Below are 14,501 nucleotides of genomic sequence, written 5' to 3'. Positions count from 1 at the left end.
CTTTATTTGATCTGGTTCAGGTTTTCATCGATGACTACCATTTTTGGCAAGAATGTGGTATTCACTCAAAATACTGACACTGTCAATGACCCTGGTCGCTTAAGAAGTGGTTCACGTTTCGTCGTAGGCCTCTTCAGGATGTCTGTAAAATCTGTTTTGACCAGTTTAGTGGTACAGGTGAAGTTTGACCCCAATAAAGAAAGCCACGCGGTTTCAGGGTTCTACCCAGAAATGGTCATGGTCCCCAATTCATTAAAGAAACAGACTATATTGCTTTGCTGTTTACAGTGGCTTCCTCAGAGGTCATCTGGTATCTTAACCAGCTGAAACCAATTTGGTGTTCGCTAAGAGCCTCGAAAACCGCGTTTTGGTGACAATTTGCCCTTCATTTAAAAAGGACTGGGTTGTTTTGGTTTAATTGTAGCAGCATATCCTGAATGACAGTGGGTCCTGTACCCTGGTGGTAAGACGTCGGTGCATTGGGCGTGGTCTTTGTGTAGGTACATCAGTCTGGGCATTACTCTATAAAACTGTATAGATCATTCCATTTAACACAATAATCTGTCTAGCCAAGTCTGTGCTTTTCGCGCCATTCTGGCACAGCTTAACAATTTTATAAAACACTGCTTAACTCATATTACGCACCCCAAATGCGACCGCTTGCATACAAAATTTCAAATTCTTCTATGCAGTAGTTGCCGATATATGGATACTTTTTTGACAGAGCCATGCTTCGCCAAAACCAAACTTTGACCAGCCCAAAAGAGCACTGTCCAATTAAATCACTGCATATTACACAAGGCAACAGAGCAACAGACTTGGTAGTAAGTTACCAGGTTCTAGTAAAAAAGATCAATGAATTTTTTCAAAGTGTTAGTAGCAATCTGACACCCCTTACACCGGCTGAAAATGTCCAACAGAACTATGTAGTACCAGATGAGTTTACTATTAGCGTAAATGATGTTGAAAAAACTTCTCTCTGATGTTAAGCTCTCAAAGGCTATAGGTCCTGACCAAATTCCAAATTGGGTCATCAGAGATTTTGCAGGCTTCCTGTCCAAGCCCTTGTGCGCAATTTTTAATAGTTCTATCAGAGAGGGATATGTACCTGACACTTGGAAATCTGCAGAGGTAATCCCTGTCCCAAAAGTTAACCAACCAAAAATGATAGAGGCTGATCTTAGACCAATATCGCTTACACCAGTGTTGAGTAAAATGTTGGAGTCATTTGTGGCAAAATGGGTGATGAGTGGCCTGCAAATCGATAAGTCCCAATTTGGAGTAGTTAAAAATAGCTCTACTACCCACGCCCTAGTAGAGTTGACTCACAAAATACTAGAAGGTCTTGAACCATCTGCTAAAACCAAATCTTATTCACAAGTTTTATTTTTAGATTTTTCTAAGGCATTTGACAGAATAGACCACAACATCTTAATAAAAAAACTGGGCAGTCAAGGGATTCCAGAGTTTATTAGGAAGTGGATTTACTCCTTTTTATGCCAAAGATATCAGAGAGTGAAATGTGGTCAGTGTAAATCTGACTGGGTCCAGCTTAATGGAGGGGTACCTCAGGAGACAAAGTTAGGTCCCATCCTGTTTATAGCAATGATAAATGATCTAAAAACCTGCTGCCCAGATATAAAATTTGTAGATGACACATCTATTTATGAAATTTGTCAGTTTGGCCAAAAGTCACTACTCCCACAGGCAATAGAGCAACTTGAAAATTGGGTAAGAAAAAACAATATGAAATTAAATGTAAAGAAGACAAACTATATGGATTTTAAATTTACCAAATGTATAGATATCATTCCAACACTATTGGTAGATGGAGAAATTGTAGAAAAAGTGAGTAAATTTAAGCTACTAGGAGTAACCCTCACCCCTGATCTCAAGTGGACAGAACATGTGCAGTTAATTTATTGTCTTGTGCCAAGCTTTTTTACCTCAGGCAGTTGAAAAGGGCAAATCTGGCCACCGAGGATCTAATAGTTATATATCAATCAATAATTAGATCAGTCCTAGAATATGCATGCCCTGTGTGGGGGCTTGGTCTTAAAGCCGAACAATGTGAATGCTTAGAATCTGTTCAAAGGAGAGCTCTTAGAATTATTTACCCATTTCATACTTACAAGGATGCCCTACAGGCTAGTAATCTCACCTCTCTGAGGGAGAGAAGAGACATTCTATTTCAGAATTTTTTTACAAAAATTAAGAATTTTAATAAGCTTCACCATCTTTTTAAACAAAAGAACCCAAGAAATCTCAGGGTCAGCAACAAATTTTTAATACCAAAAGTGAAAACGGAGCGTTTTAAATCATCTTTTATAATACACAGCCTTTTAAATTTTATGTAAAATACTGATTCAAACTGTCTTGTAAGTCTTATTTTAAAGCTTTGGTCTTTTAGTTTATAATTTTTAGTTAATTTTAAATACCTTATGATTTTTTTTAAGACACATTGTAAAACTTCAACCTTTAGGTTGCAATTTTAGCAAATAAATTATTATTATTATTATTATTAAGTTAATTGGCATCGACACACCTGACTTCACACTTCTCCAGTCAGATGTCTTATATGACATTTTGAATTTTTTAAAAAAAGAACGCATTTTTACCTAGGTATACCTTTAAAACTGAAATATTCCATTTTAAATGTCAAGTCTGTATATACATTATAGGTAACCTTTTTATGTACAGACACAGATGTGTCTGTACATATAGTCCTCATCTGCGTCTGTCGATCTTTGCTGTCGCCGCCACCGTCGCCGTTGGCATGCACTTTATTCGTAAACACGATAAGCGAAATTTTCGTACACTTTCATCTCCAAAACTGGCAAAGATACGCCCATAGTTACTATTGTGTTTGAATAGAAAGTAATTAGAGGCAATTTACTGTGACCTTTAAATTGACCTTTGACCTACTTTTCACTATGAACTGAACTTTGCAAATTTTCGTTCCCTTTTATCTCCAAAACTGGCAGAGATAGGTCCAAAGTTACTATTGAACTTGAATAGGAAGTCATATACTGGCAATTTACTGTGACCTTTAAATTGACCTTTGACCTACTTTTTACAATGAACTGAACTTTGCAAATTTTCGTTCCCTTTTATCTTCAAAACTGGCATATATAGGTCTATAGTTACTGTTGAACTTGAATAGGAAGTCATATACTGGCAATTTACTGTGACCTTAAAATTGACCTTTGACCTACTTTTCATCATAATTTGATCTTTGCAGATTTTCGTTCCCTTTTATCTCCAAAACTGGCAGAGATACGCCCATAGTTACTATTGAACTTGAATAGGAAGTCATATACTGGCTATCTAAGTGTGACCTTAAAATTGACCTTAACCTACTTTTTACAATGAACTGAACTTTGCAAATTTCCGTACACTTTTATCTCCAAAACTGGCAAAGATACACCCATAGTTACTATTGTATTTGAATAGAAAGTAATTAGAGGCAATTTACTGTGACCTTTAAATTGACCTTTGACCTACTTTTCACCATGGACTGAACTTTGCAAATTTTCATTCCCTTTTATCTCCAAAACTGGCAAAATACGCCCATAGTTACTATTGTATTTGAATAGAAAGTAATTAGAGGCAATTTACTGTGACCTTAAAATTGACCTTTGACCTACTTTTTACAATGAACTGAACTTTTCACATATTCGTACCCTTTTATCTCCAAAACTGGCAAAGATACGCCCATAGTTACTATTAAATTTGAATATAAAGTCATTAGAGGCAATTAACTGTGACCTTTAAATTGATCTTTGACCTACTTTTCACCATGAACAAATTTTCATTCCCTTTTATCTCCAAAACTGGCAGAGATAGATCCATAGTTACAATTGAACTTGAATAGGAAGTCATATACTGGCAATTTACTGTGACCCTAAAATTGACCTTTGACCTACTTTTTACCATGAACTGAACTTTGCAAATTTTTGTTCCCTTTTATCTCCAAAACTGGCAGAGAAAGGTCCATAGTTACTATTGAACTTGAATAGAAATTCATATACTATGATATTGAAATTGAATTTTAACCTACTTTTTAACCATGAACTGAGCTTTGCATATTTTCTTGCTCCCATATCTTCAAAACTAGCAGAGATGTGCCCATTGTTGCCCCTAGGTTTTCTCTTTTGTCAGCATATATGCACCACTGACAACACATTTCAAGGAAAACCAATAGCCCTTTTGTCTAGAGAATCACAGGAGCGATCAATGGTAGAAAAATGCAAGTCAATTCAAAAATCTGCTTGATTGTACCATTTTTAGTTATATATATATATATTTGCATATTTTGAGAACTCTTGTTAATTGCATTTTATAGAGCTTGTCAAGCACAAGACTGGTGATGGTGTCCCTTATGGGGGTCCATATGAATGCGCTTACTCCAGCTGGTGGTACAATATCTCTGATCCTCTAGTTTATTATTGCATTAAAATTGACAAAATGACCTATTTTGCATCTTTATTTTCTGTTTTTTGTCTGTACATTTGACAACTTTGCTGCCTTGTTTATTATTTTTATTCCTCAAACAATTCTGTTAATTCAAATTATTGTTTTTCTTTTTATCAAGAGCTTGTAAAATATGTGGGTATTACCTCCAATATTTCTGTGACTGTCAGTCACCATCATCAGGGAGTAAATGACTATAATGAGTAATACCCACATATTTTACAAGCTCTTGATAAAAAGAAAAACAATAATTCGAATTTATACATACAGAGCTAATGAAACTGTTCTCTCAATTCTGTTTATATTAATTTACCTCAATAATTTATTTTTACAGAAAAAATACTAAGAATAATATTATCAATGTTTCATTTCACACATGTGTAAAGTTGATTTCTGCATCTCAAAGAGCAATTGTTTTAATATTTTTTTTCTACAGGCTTTGTGTCATGGAGGAACTCAGAGCGCGGGAGTTGGTTCATCCAGGAATTATGTACGGTGTTATATGAGTATGCCCACAAAGAGGACCTCCTCTCCATGATGACAGTAGTGAGTAGACATAGATCTGGGGGAAGAGGGATGGGGGAGGGGGAAACAGGCCTGAAGGAAGCTATAACAAAAATGTGTTTCTTTAATTATGTGTAAGTGTCTGTATATATTACTGATTAGTCTGTCTGTGTTGTCGCTGTCGCTTTTGGAGTCACTGTACAACATATGACAGTCACCCTGTAACTGATAAACCTTATTTTGTTTTACTTAATATTTACTTAGTGTCTTTGTTTGGTAGGGAGGCAGGTAAATTGCTTTCAAAAGTTTTTTTCCACAATTTTAGTGACACATATCACGTTTGTTCCATAACTGCCAAACTATATTTTTATTTTACTCTAAAGGATGAGTGCGAATAACCATTGTCAAAGTGCCCATCGTCAAAATTTAAAAATAATTTGCTTTTATAAAGTTTATGCATTTATTTGTTGCATGGAAAAATATTATTAGTACCACCAGCGTATACGCTGGCGGTACTCATGGTTTTAGTCCCGGCCCGTCTCGTACAGCTCCGTCGGCTCCTGCGGCTCCGCCGGCTCCGCAGTCAGGCGCCGGAAACAAGTCACCGTTACCGCTTCTCCTCCTAGACCGCAAGGACCTGTGTCCCCATCTCTTGGATTTAGGTCACATATAATCTCAACTTGAACCCCCTGGTATTTTTGTCTCAGTTGGTGCATTGGTCTGGGTGTGATGCTCACTGAAATGCACCCTTGTCAAAATTTTTGAAAATTTGATGCTAAATATCTCCCAAACTGAAGGAATTTTGGAAAAAGTTACTATAGAGGTCTGACCAAAAGTCATATATGGAGTTTCCAAATATGCCCTTGGATTTGACATTTGACCTTTATTTCAAGGTCAAACAGGCCAAAATTTTCTAAAAATGGGAATTTTCTGCAAAAAAAGAATTGTTTGTGCCAATTTTCAGAAACTACACAGACCTAAGCTTTCATATTACAGTGAGGGCTACTATTGAGGGACTCCTTTCATCTTCGTGGGTTTGGGGTCAATCGGTGCATTTTCACGGGAGAAGCAGTCATTTGATGCCGAAACTAAAAACTCTGTAATTGTGGAACTGTTTACACTAGAGACGTCTTGTTTTTTGCATGAAGTACAGCTTGTCAAGCACAATACTAAAGGTGGTGTCCATTTTCTTATTTTCCATACGGTTTAGGAGTTGCACTTTATTAAATAGTACAACAATGCAATATTCAGTAGTTAACATAAAATGAATAAATACTCCCAAAATTAGCAGAGATACGCCCATAGAATTTGAATAGGAAGTCATTAACTAGCAATCTAACTGTGACCTTGATATTGACCTTTGACCTACTTTTCATGATGAACTTCACTTTGCAAGTTTTCTGGTCCTTATATTTTCTTTCTCTTTTAACTCCAAACCTGGCAGAGATAGGTCCATAGTTACTATTGAAGTTGAATAGGAAGTCATATACTGGCAATCTAAATTTGACCTTGAAATTGACCTTTGACCTACTTTTTATCATGAACTGAACTTTGCAAATTTTGGTTCCCTTTTATCTCCAAAACTGGCAGAGATAGGTCCATAATTACTATTGAACTTGAATAGGAAGTCATATACTGGCAATCTTACTGTGACCTTGAAATTGACCTTTGACCTACTTTTCACCATGAACTGAACTTTGCAAATTTTGCTTCCCTTTTATCTCCAAAACTGGCAGAGATAGGTCCATAGTTTTTATTGAACTTGATTAGGAAGTCATATACTGGCACATATTGGTGGTGAAAGCAAAATGTGCAGTACTGGTATGGATAATAAATTTTGAACTCCAGAAAAATAAAACATAAGGCTTGGCAAAGCAGACAACTTGTGGTCAAAAATGATATTATTTCATCAAATTTGAACATCTGGAACTTCAGAGCACCTCTTATTTCAAGAATTTTGACCAAAGTGACCTTTTCTTTATTTTAATTAATTTTTTCTGTAGGAAATTTATGGCACATTATGGTAACTCCAAAATTAAAACATTTAGTCCCTTATATCTCCAAAACTGGCAGAGATAGGTCCATAGTTACTATTGAACTTGAATAGGAAGTCATATACTGGCAATTTTACTGTGACCTTGAAATTGACCTTTGACCTACTTTTCACCATGAACTGAACTTCGCATATTTTTCTTCCCTTTTATCTCCAAAACTGGCAGAGATAGGTCCATAGTTACTATTGAACTTGAATAGGAAGTCAGAGATAGGTCCATAGTTTCTATTGAACTTGCATGGAAAGTCATATACTGGCAATCTAAGTGTGACCTTGAAATTGACCTTTGACCTACTTTTTATCATGAATTGAACTTTGCAAATTTTGGTTCCCTTTTATCTCCAAAACTGGCAGAGATAGGTCCATAGTTTCTATTGAACTTGCATGGAAAGTCATATACTGGCAATCTAAATGTGACCTTGAAATTGACCTTTGACCTACTTTTCACTATGAACTGAACTTTGCAAATTTCTTTCTCTTTTAACTCCAAACCTGGCAGAGATAGGTCCATAGTTACCATTAAAGTTGAATAGGAAGTCATATACTGGCAATTTACTGTGACCTTGAAATTGACCTTTGACCTACCTTACGATGAACTTAACTTTGATTGTACCATTTTAAGTTATATATATTTTTTGCTTATTTTGAAAATTCTTGTTGATTGCATTTTTACAGCTTGTCAAGCATAAGACTGGTGGCTGTGTCCCTTCTTTTGTGTATGTGGGGGTCTATACGAATGCGCTTGCTCCAGCTGGTGGTACAATATTCGGAGGCGGTATCGCCTCTCTGATCCTCTAGTTTGGTTTGAGGCATCGTAACTTAGTATTTTAATGAGTTATATGTGGGGGGGGGGGGGGGGGTAGCCGGATTTACCTGTTGTATGCAGAGTAATGAATCAGAGCAACTTGTTTCAGCATTTATATTACATAAACAATGTTTTTCTAATGAAACTTGTCTTGTGATGTAAAAAAAGAGTTATATGTTAAATAATTGTGGTGTGGCACAAGTAAATGGGAAAGTAATTATTGTTTTTTTTTTTATCCTAGAGAAGAGAGGGAGGGGTGGTATATTACGGTATTTTCTCACAGAAGCCATCACTGATTTCACTTAACTGTATAAAAGTCTTGTTACTAGAAAAACTTGTTTCAGCGTATTTATTAATTTTATATAACTTTTCTCACAGACCAGCATTTGTTGGTCTAAATAATTGTATTTTTATATTGGCTAGCTTGCTTTATCTGGTAAACTTCAGGTAATCATTATAGGCTGGTGGTCTCTTGTATGGACTATTTACCAAGTCAATAGGTTTTCACTGATTTCCTTGACAAATAAAGCCATTCATAGCATTTTGGTGAAAAAAAGAAGAAAAAAAACTCTGCAAAGCTGTTATGAATAGTGCTGGTGTGGAAGATTAGGTCATAAGTAACAAAACTAGGGTGTGTGTGATGGAGCCTTTTGTTTTACTTTTTATGCAAAATAGACATGAAAGAGGACATTTACACAACTATTTTCATGCCCATTATGGGGGTTGGGTCACGCCACCCTTATGTGTAGAGGTATATTACAGCATGCATGGGTCTCTATATTAAGTAGGAGCCACCGCAATGTACATGTATGTGGTTGTGCAAATAATTGGTTGTGCACTGAAATTCAGTCCTCAAAAAAGTGCCTTTTAGGTCGTCATATCTTTCAAATGCATGTTAAGAAGAATTTATCAAAGAAATATTTAAGCATATACTTTAAAACATATTTTGAAAGCAGTTTCATTTTATTTGACATTTGTCAGTACAAAATATGGTCCTCAGCTGTGAGGTATCCAGTTTTTGCTGGCACCCTGCATGTGGGAAAATAAGCAATAAGTGTCTGCGTATTTGCCAGCTTAATTTGTTGTCTATTTTTTTTTTTAGTTTGAATTTTATCTCTGTTTCCAGGTTAATAACAGAGTGGCGACAGCCTATGAATCAGCATGTAACAAAAAACAGATGCCGTCTCCAGTTTCCACATTGAGGAAGAAATGGTTCTTTTACCCAAATATGTAATTTTTTCAAAGACTTCAGTGAGTGTTTGCTGTGCAACTTTTGTACACTGAAACATATACACCATAAAAAATGGAAGGGTAATTCCAAACAAAATTGAACCTTTGAGTAATGACAGTGAGACTGTCACAAATATCATGTTATATTTGCATAATTGTTTAATTTTATTTTCGATGTTTTTCCATATTGGAGGGTACAACAGAATAAAGCAAAGAAATCAATGGGACAGAAGAAATTTTTGCAAATATTATACACAGATCCTGTGCATCACTTATGCAACTCAAAGGTTCATTTACTGGTAGAATACCCCCTCCCCCCTCCCCCCTCCAAAAAAAAGGGGATATAACATGTCAGAGGTGATAATGATCTTTTGGATTTTCAAACAAGATCTTTTTAATAACAACGAAAGGTGTGTTAATCGGATTACTTTCAATCAATCATGATGGAGACAAGGACAGTAGAAATGCCAGGGGGCCCATGCCAGGAAGGAAATATTGTGTCTTGTTTCAGAGGACACTTCTGTCAAGCATTTTGTTAACCCTGCAACTGTTATATAAGATTCTGAGGAATAATAACATCAGGAGGATTTTAAAGATTATCATCATTACACATTTGTTAAATTGCTGCCAATATATATTGGTATGAAAAAATCAGGACAAGTGTCATTCTTCAGCTGTGATATTGTCAAGATGTAGATTGCTGATACTTAAAAGAATTGACCTAGAAATAAGTTTTTAAAAACTGGCATCCTCTATCACTTACAGTACAATGTACAAATGTTTATTATGAAGTAGTTGCTAAGGTTACATAGCTAATAGGTTAGTGACAGTGTTGCCTACCATTATCAGCAAAGATCAATGTGGATATGTCAAAAATCATGGAGCTGCTCAGATTTTAAGTGCAACAGATGATATCATGAATTTATAAAAGCAAAAAGTATGAAAGGTATTTTCTTAGCAATGGATTATGAAAAGGCATATGATAGTATCTCTAAAGAACTAATACTGGAAGCTTTGAAACTGTTTGGTTTTGGTAAATCAATGGTTTTAATCATTTATAAATTGGTACTGGGTACAAGTCATAAATGAACATTCTCACAATCATAATCTCCACAATGGATGGATTAGTGGGGATGTCAAGCTCGATTGTGGAATTAGAACAGGTTGTCCTTTTGTAATATATCATTTCTTGTGAACTTCTCTCTCGTAAGATCTTCCAGTCAAAAAATATCCATGGTTTTCATATTCCTGGTACATGCAACGGGAGAGGAATCAAAACTTTTCAGTATGCTGATGATTTAAGGATGTAATTAACAGCAAATGACCAAAATATGGGTGTTTTTCTGAATTTGTCAGTATTATAGATAGATGAAATATCAACTATACATCAGCGTATCTTTAAAGAATGGAAGTTCACAAATTTACCCGTAATTTTAGCCTAATTGCTGATTTACCCCTGTGGTAGCATGTCTGAGTTTTAAAGTAGGTCACACTTGTCCATATATGGGTTTGATTGGCAGCTCCACTGTGCAGCTGTATATTTCCTGTACTGGATTGCTGCTAAGCCTTCCACATTCTGTGAGTAACATCCCTCTTTCATTTGCCAAACAATACATTTCATTTTGAATTTATCAGTGAACTTAATTCCAACGATCTACTAAAGCTCTAAATGCAGACATATATAGACGAGACGTATATGGGCAAAGCCACTCCCCCTAGGTGTCACGTGGTGAAGAAGGCTGACGTGACTAACATGGTGGCTGCTGTCAATGCATGGAGGGGGCCTCTGGTTGAAAATGTTCAATAATAATGTTAAAAATGGATGAAATACATAGTGACAGTTACATAGGCAGTGAGTAGAGGGCTGAACCAGTATAAATAACTCAATTTCTCAGCTTGCCAATGCAACTCACTGATTATATAACGTTGGAATCTCCGGGGAGCACTAAAAGGCTGCTTTCTCTGCTTTAATTAATGGCTTCAAGAGAACCATTTAGACCAGTGTCAAAATTAATTAGAACTCTCAACAGATGAAAACTGACATTCATTTGTTAGATCTAAGGTTTGTCTGAAAATGTGTGTCTGGGATTTCATAACATCAGCTCCGTTTTCAACTTACACATGCTTTAGTTAGGCTAGGGGGTCTCATTGAACTGGAAAACTGATTTATTTTGATATCTTTGGTAATTCAACAGACATTGCTTATTTGAGGCGTATTCTTGTTGATCCCAAAGAGGGCTCACGTGTTAAGTTATCTACACATGTCCATTTGTAGTGTGATCATGTTGAGAACACATATTAAGCATTATATCTCATTACGTAACAATTACATAATAAAATAAGGATATGAAATTAAAAGCAGTTGAAATAAGCTTTCTATTGATATGTAACATGTTGGTATATCTTGGTCGGTTTAGAAGATAGCTACCCCTGTTAATTACAACCTTAACTGTCTTTCTGGGAGATGTAAATTCTTTTGGACAGGTGATGGATGTTTAGTAAAATTACCTGTAGTTTGAAGGTGAATGTTAAAAGGACTGAAGGTTTATGGCTAGGAAAAACAGTAATGACAAACTTCAAAATTTTATAAAGAAATTAGGTGTAACTCTTAGTACTGCAGTTTAAGTTGTAAATGATCCAGAAAACTATGAGAGTAAATTTTTAAAAAATGTGAAAAAAAATGTGAAATTGGTCTTCAAGAAACACATCTGTTATTGGCAAGGTTATTCTTGCTTAGCCACTACATATAGTTGTCACAATTTTCATACTTAATGCAAGAATTTGTTTTACCAGAAAATATTTTTAATGGTATTTATGTTTAAATTGTATTTATGTTTAAATTTTGTGAGTAAAGGGAAAATATAAAGAGGCTGATCTAAAAAAATGCCCAGATAAGGTCAAAGGAAACCTTCTTCTCCAAGAATATTCAAATAGTGGCTTAAAAATGATCATTGCACATGACTTACAAACAGCATTTGCCATTAAATGAGTCGCTAAGTTGAGTTTTCCTGGAGATGGTCACTGGAGAGTGATCCCAAATTATTTGTATAGGCAGTTAGGAAAAGGTTTAAGTGTACTATGTAGCAATATTTACATAGATAATATTGTAAATCCTGATCTTTGTGGTGAGTTTTATCAACAAAATCTGAGTTTATGGATAAGGAACAGTGATTGTTAAGATGTATCTATTTTGTATCTATTTACCTTTATGTTTTACTAGTTGGATAACTAATAGAATTATTGTACCATCAGTTTTATCTATAGTAGGTAATTGAAATTTAATTGTGTTGATTATGCTTTTAATCATTATGTAAGATTGCATCAGAATAGTCAAAAGCTACTGTGTGTACTACCACTACAAATGTTATGAAAGGAAACTGTGTTTATTGTACCACCAGCGTAGGCGCTGGCGGTACCCATGGTTTTAGTCCCGACCCGTATGTTCCGCCGGCTCCTGCAGCTCCGCCGGCTCCGCTGCCAAGTCACCGTTACCGCTTCTCCTCCTAGATGGTAAGGGCCTCTGTACCCATCTCTTGGATTTAGGTCACCTATAATCTCAACTCGTTCCACGTAAAATTTGGGCTTTGTCGGTATTGGGGTCTAGGTGTGGCACTCATTGCAATGCACCCTTGTCTAAAAATGGCAAAATTAAATGCTAATTATCTACCCTACGGAAGGAGTTATGGGAAAAATTTCTACAGACGGCTTTCCAAAAGTCATATGTGTAGATTTCAAATATGCCCTTGGAGTTGACCTTTGACCTTTATTTCAAGGTCAAACGGGCCAAAATTTTCAAAAAAATGAATTTTTTTACGAAAAAAAATTTTTTTGCCCTGTTATTCAGACACCACACAGACTTCACCAATAATATTATTGGAAAGTGTCACCCTTCGGGTCATCTTTCATCTCCGTGAATTTGGGGTCAATCAGTGCATTTTCACGGGAGAAGCGACCATAAAGTACCGAAACTGAAAACTGTCTCTAATTCGGGAACCATTAATGCTAGAGACCCATTCTTTTTTGCATTTTATAGAGCATGAAAAGCCCAACACTGAAGTTGGTCTCCTTTTTTTGTATTCCATACGGTTTTCAAGTAATGCTGTATCAAAAAGTACATATTGGTGGTGAGAGCAAAATGTGCAGTACGGTAATGGATAATAAATTTTGAACTCTGGAAAAATAAAACATAAGGCTTGGCAAAGCAGCCAACTTGTGGTCAAAAATGACTTTATTTCATCAAATTTGAACTTCTGGAACTTCAGAGCACCTCCTATTTTAAGAATTTTGACCAAAATGATTATGGTAACTCCAAAATTATAACATTTAGTCCCTTATATCTCCAAAACTGGCAGAGATAGGTCCATAGTTACTATTAAACTTGAATAGGAAGTCATATAGTGGCAATCTTACTGTGACCTTAAAATTGACCTTTGACCTACTTTTCACCATGAACTGAACTTTGCAAATTTTGCTTCCCTTTTATCTCCAAAACTGGCAGAGATAGGTCCATAGTTACTGTTGAACTCGAATAGGAAGTCACATACTGGCAATCTAAATGTGACCTTAAAATTGACCTTTGACCTACTTTTCACCATGAACTGAACTTTGCAAATTTTGCTTCCCTTTTATCTCCAAAACTGGCAGAGATAGGTCCATAGTTTCTATTGAACTTGAATGGGAAGTCACATACTGGCAATGTAAATAAGACCTTGAAATTAACCTTTGACCTACTTTTCACCATGAACTGAACTTTGCAAATTTTGCTTCCCTCTTATCTGCAAAACTGGCAGAGATAGGTCCATAGTTACTATTGAAGTTGAATGGGAAGTCATATACTGGCAATCTAAATGTGACCTTAAAATTGACCTTTGACCTACTTTTCACCATGAACTGAACTTTGCAAATTTTGCTTCCCTTTTATCTCCAAAACTGGCAGAGATAGGTCCATAGTTTCTATTGAACTTGAATGGGAAGTCACATACTGGCAATCTAAATGTGACCTTAAAATTGACCTTTGACCTACTTTTCACCATGAACTGAACTTTGCAAATTTTGCTTCCCTTTTATCTCCAAAACTGGCAGAGATAGGTCCATAGTTACTATTGAAGTTGAATGGGAAGTCATATACTGGCAATCTAAATGTGACCTTAAAATTGACCTTTAACCTACTTTTCACCATGAACTGAACTTTGCAAATTTTGCTTCCCTTTTATCTCTAAAACTGGCAGAGATAGGTCCATAGTTACTGTTGAACTTGAATAGAAAGTCAAATACTGGCAATCTTAATGTGACCTTGAAAATGACCTTTGACCTACTTTTCACCATGAACTGAACTTTGCAAATTTTGCTTCCCTTTTATCTCTAAAACTGGCAGAGATAGGTCCATAGTTACTATTGAACTTGAATAGGAAGTCATATACTGGCAATCTTAATGTG

General features: G+C 35.7%; 1 protein-coding gene across 1 annotated transcript in view; it reads left to right on the top strand.

Annotated features, from left to right (window-relative positions):
- Positions 1-14,205, top strand: part of LOC147759830 (uncharacterized) — a 53,984-nt gene extending 39,779 nt beyond the window's left edge. The window contains exons 11-12 of the mRNA XM_086995262.1: positions 4,910-5,019; positions 8,962-14,205. Of these exons, the coding sequence (XP_086851388.1) occupies positions 4,910-5,019; positions 8,962-9,069 (218 nt within the window). The 3' untranslated portion in view covers positions 9,070-14,205. The remainder of the gene's footprint in view (positions 1-4,909; positions 5,020-8,961) is intronic.
- The last annotated feature ends 296 nt before the right edge of the window (positions 14,206-14,501 follow it).

The sequence above is a fragment of the Lingula anatina genome, chromosome 9 (genome assembly GCF_051362555.1).
Source record: "Lingula anatina isolate TDL-2025a chromosome 9, LinAna3.0, whole genome shotgun sequence".
In the NCBI taxonomy this organism is placed as follows: domain Eukaryota; kingdom Metazoa; phylum Brachiopoda; class Lingulata; order Lingulida; family Lingulidae; genus Lingula; species Lingula anatina.
The sequence above is the reverse complement of the archived record's forward strand: the minus strand, read 5'-3'. Positions and strand labels throughout refer to the sequence as shown.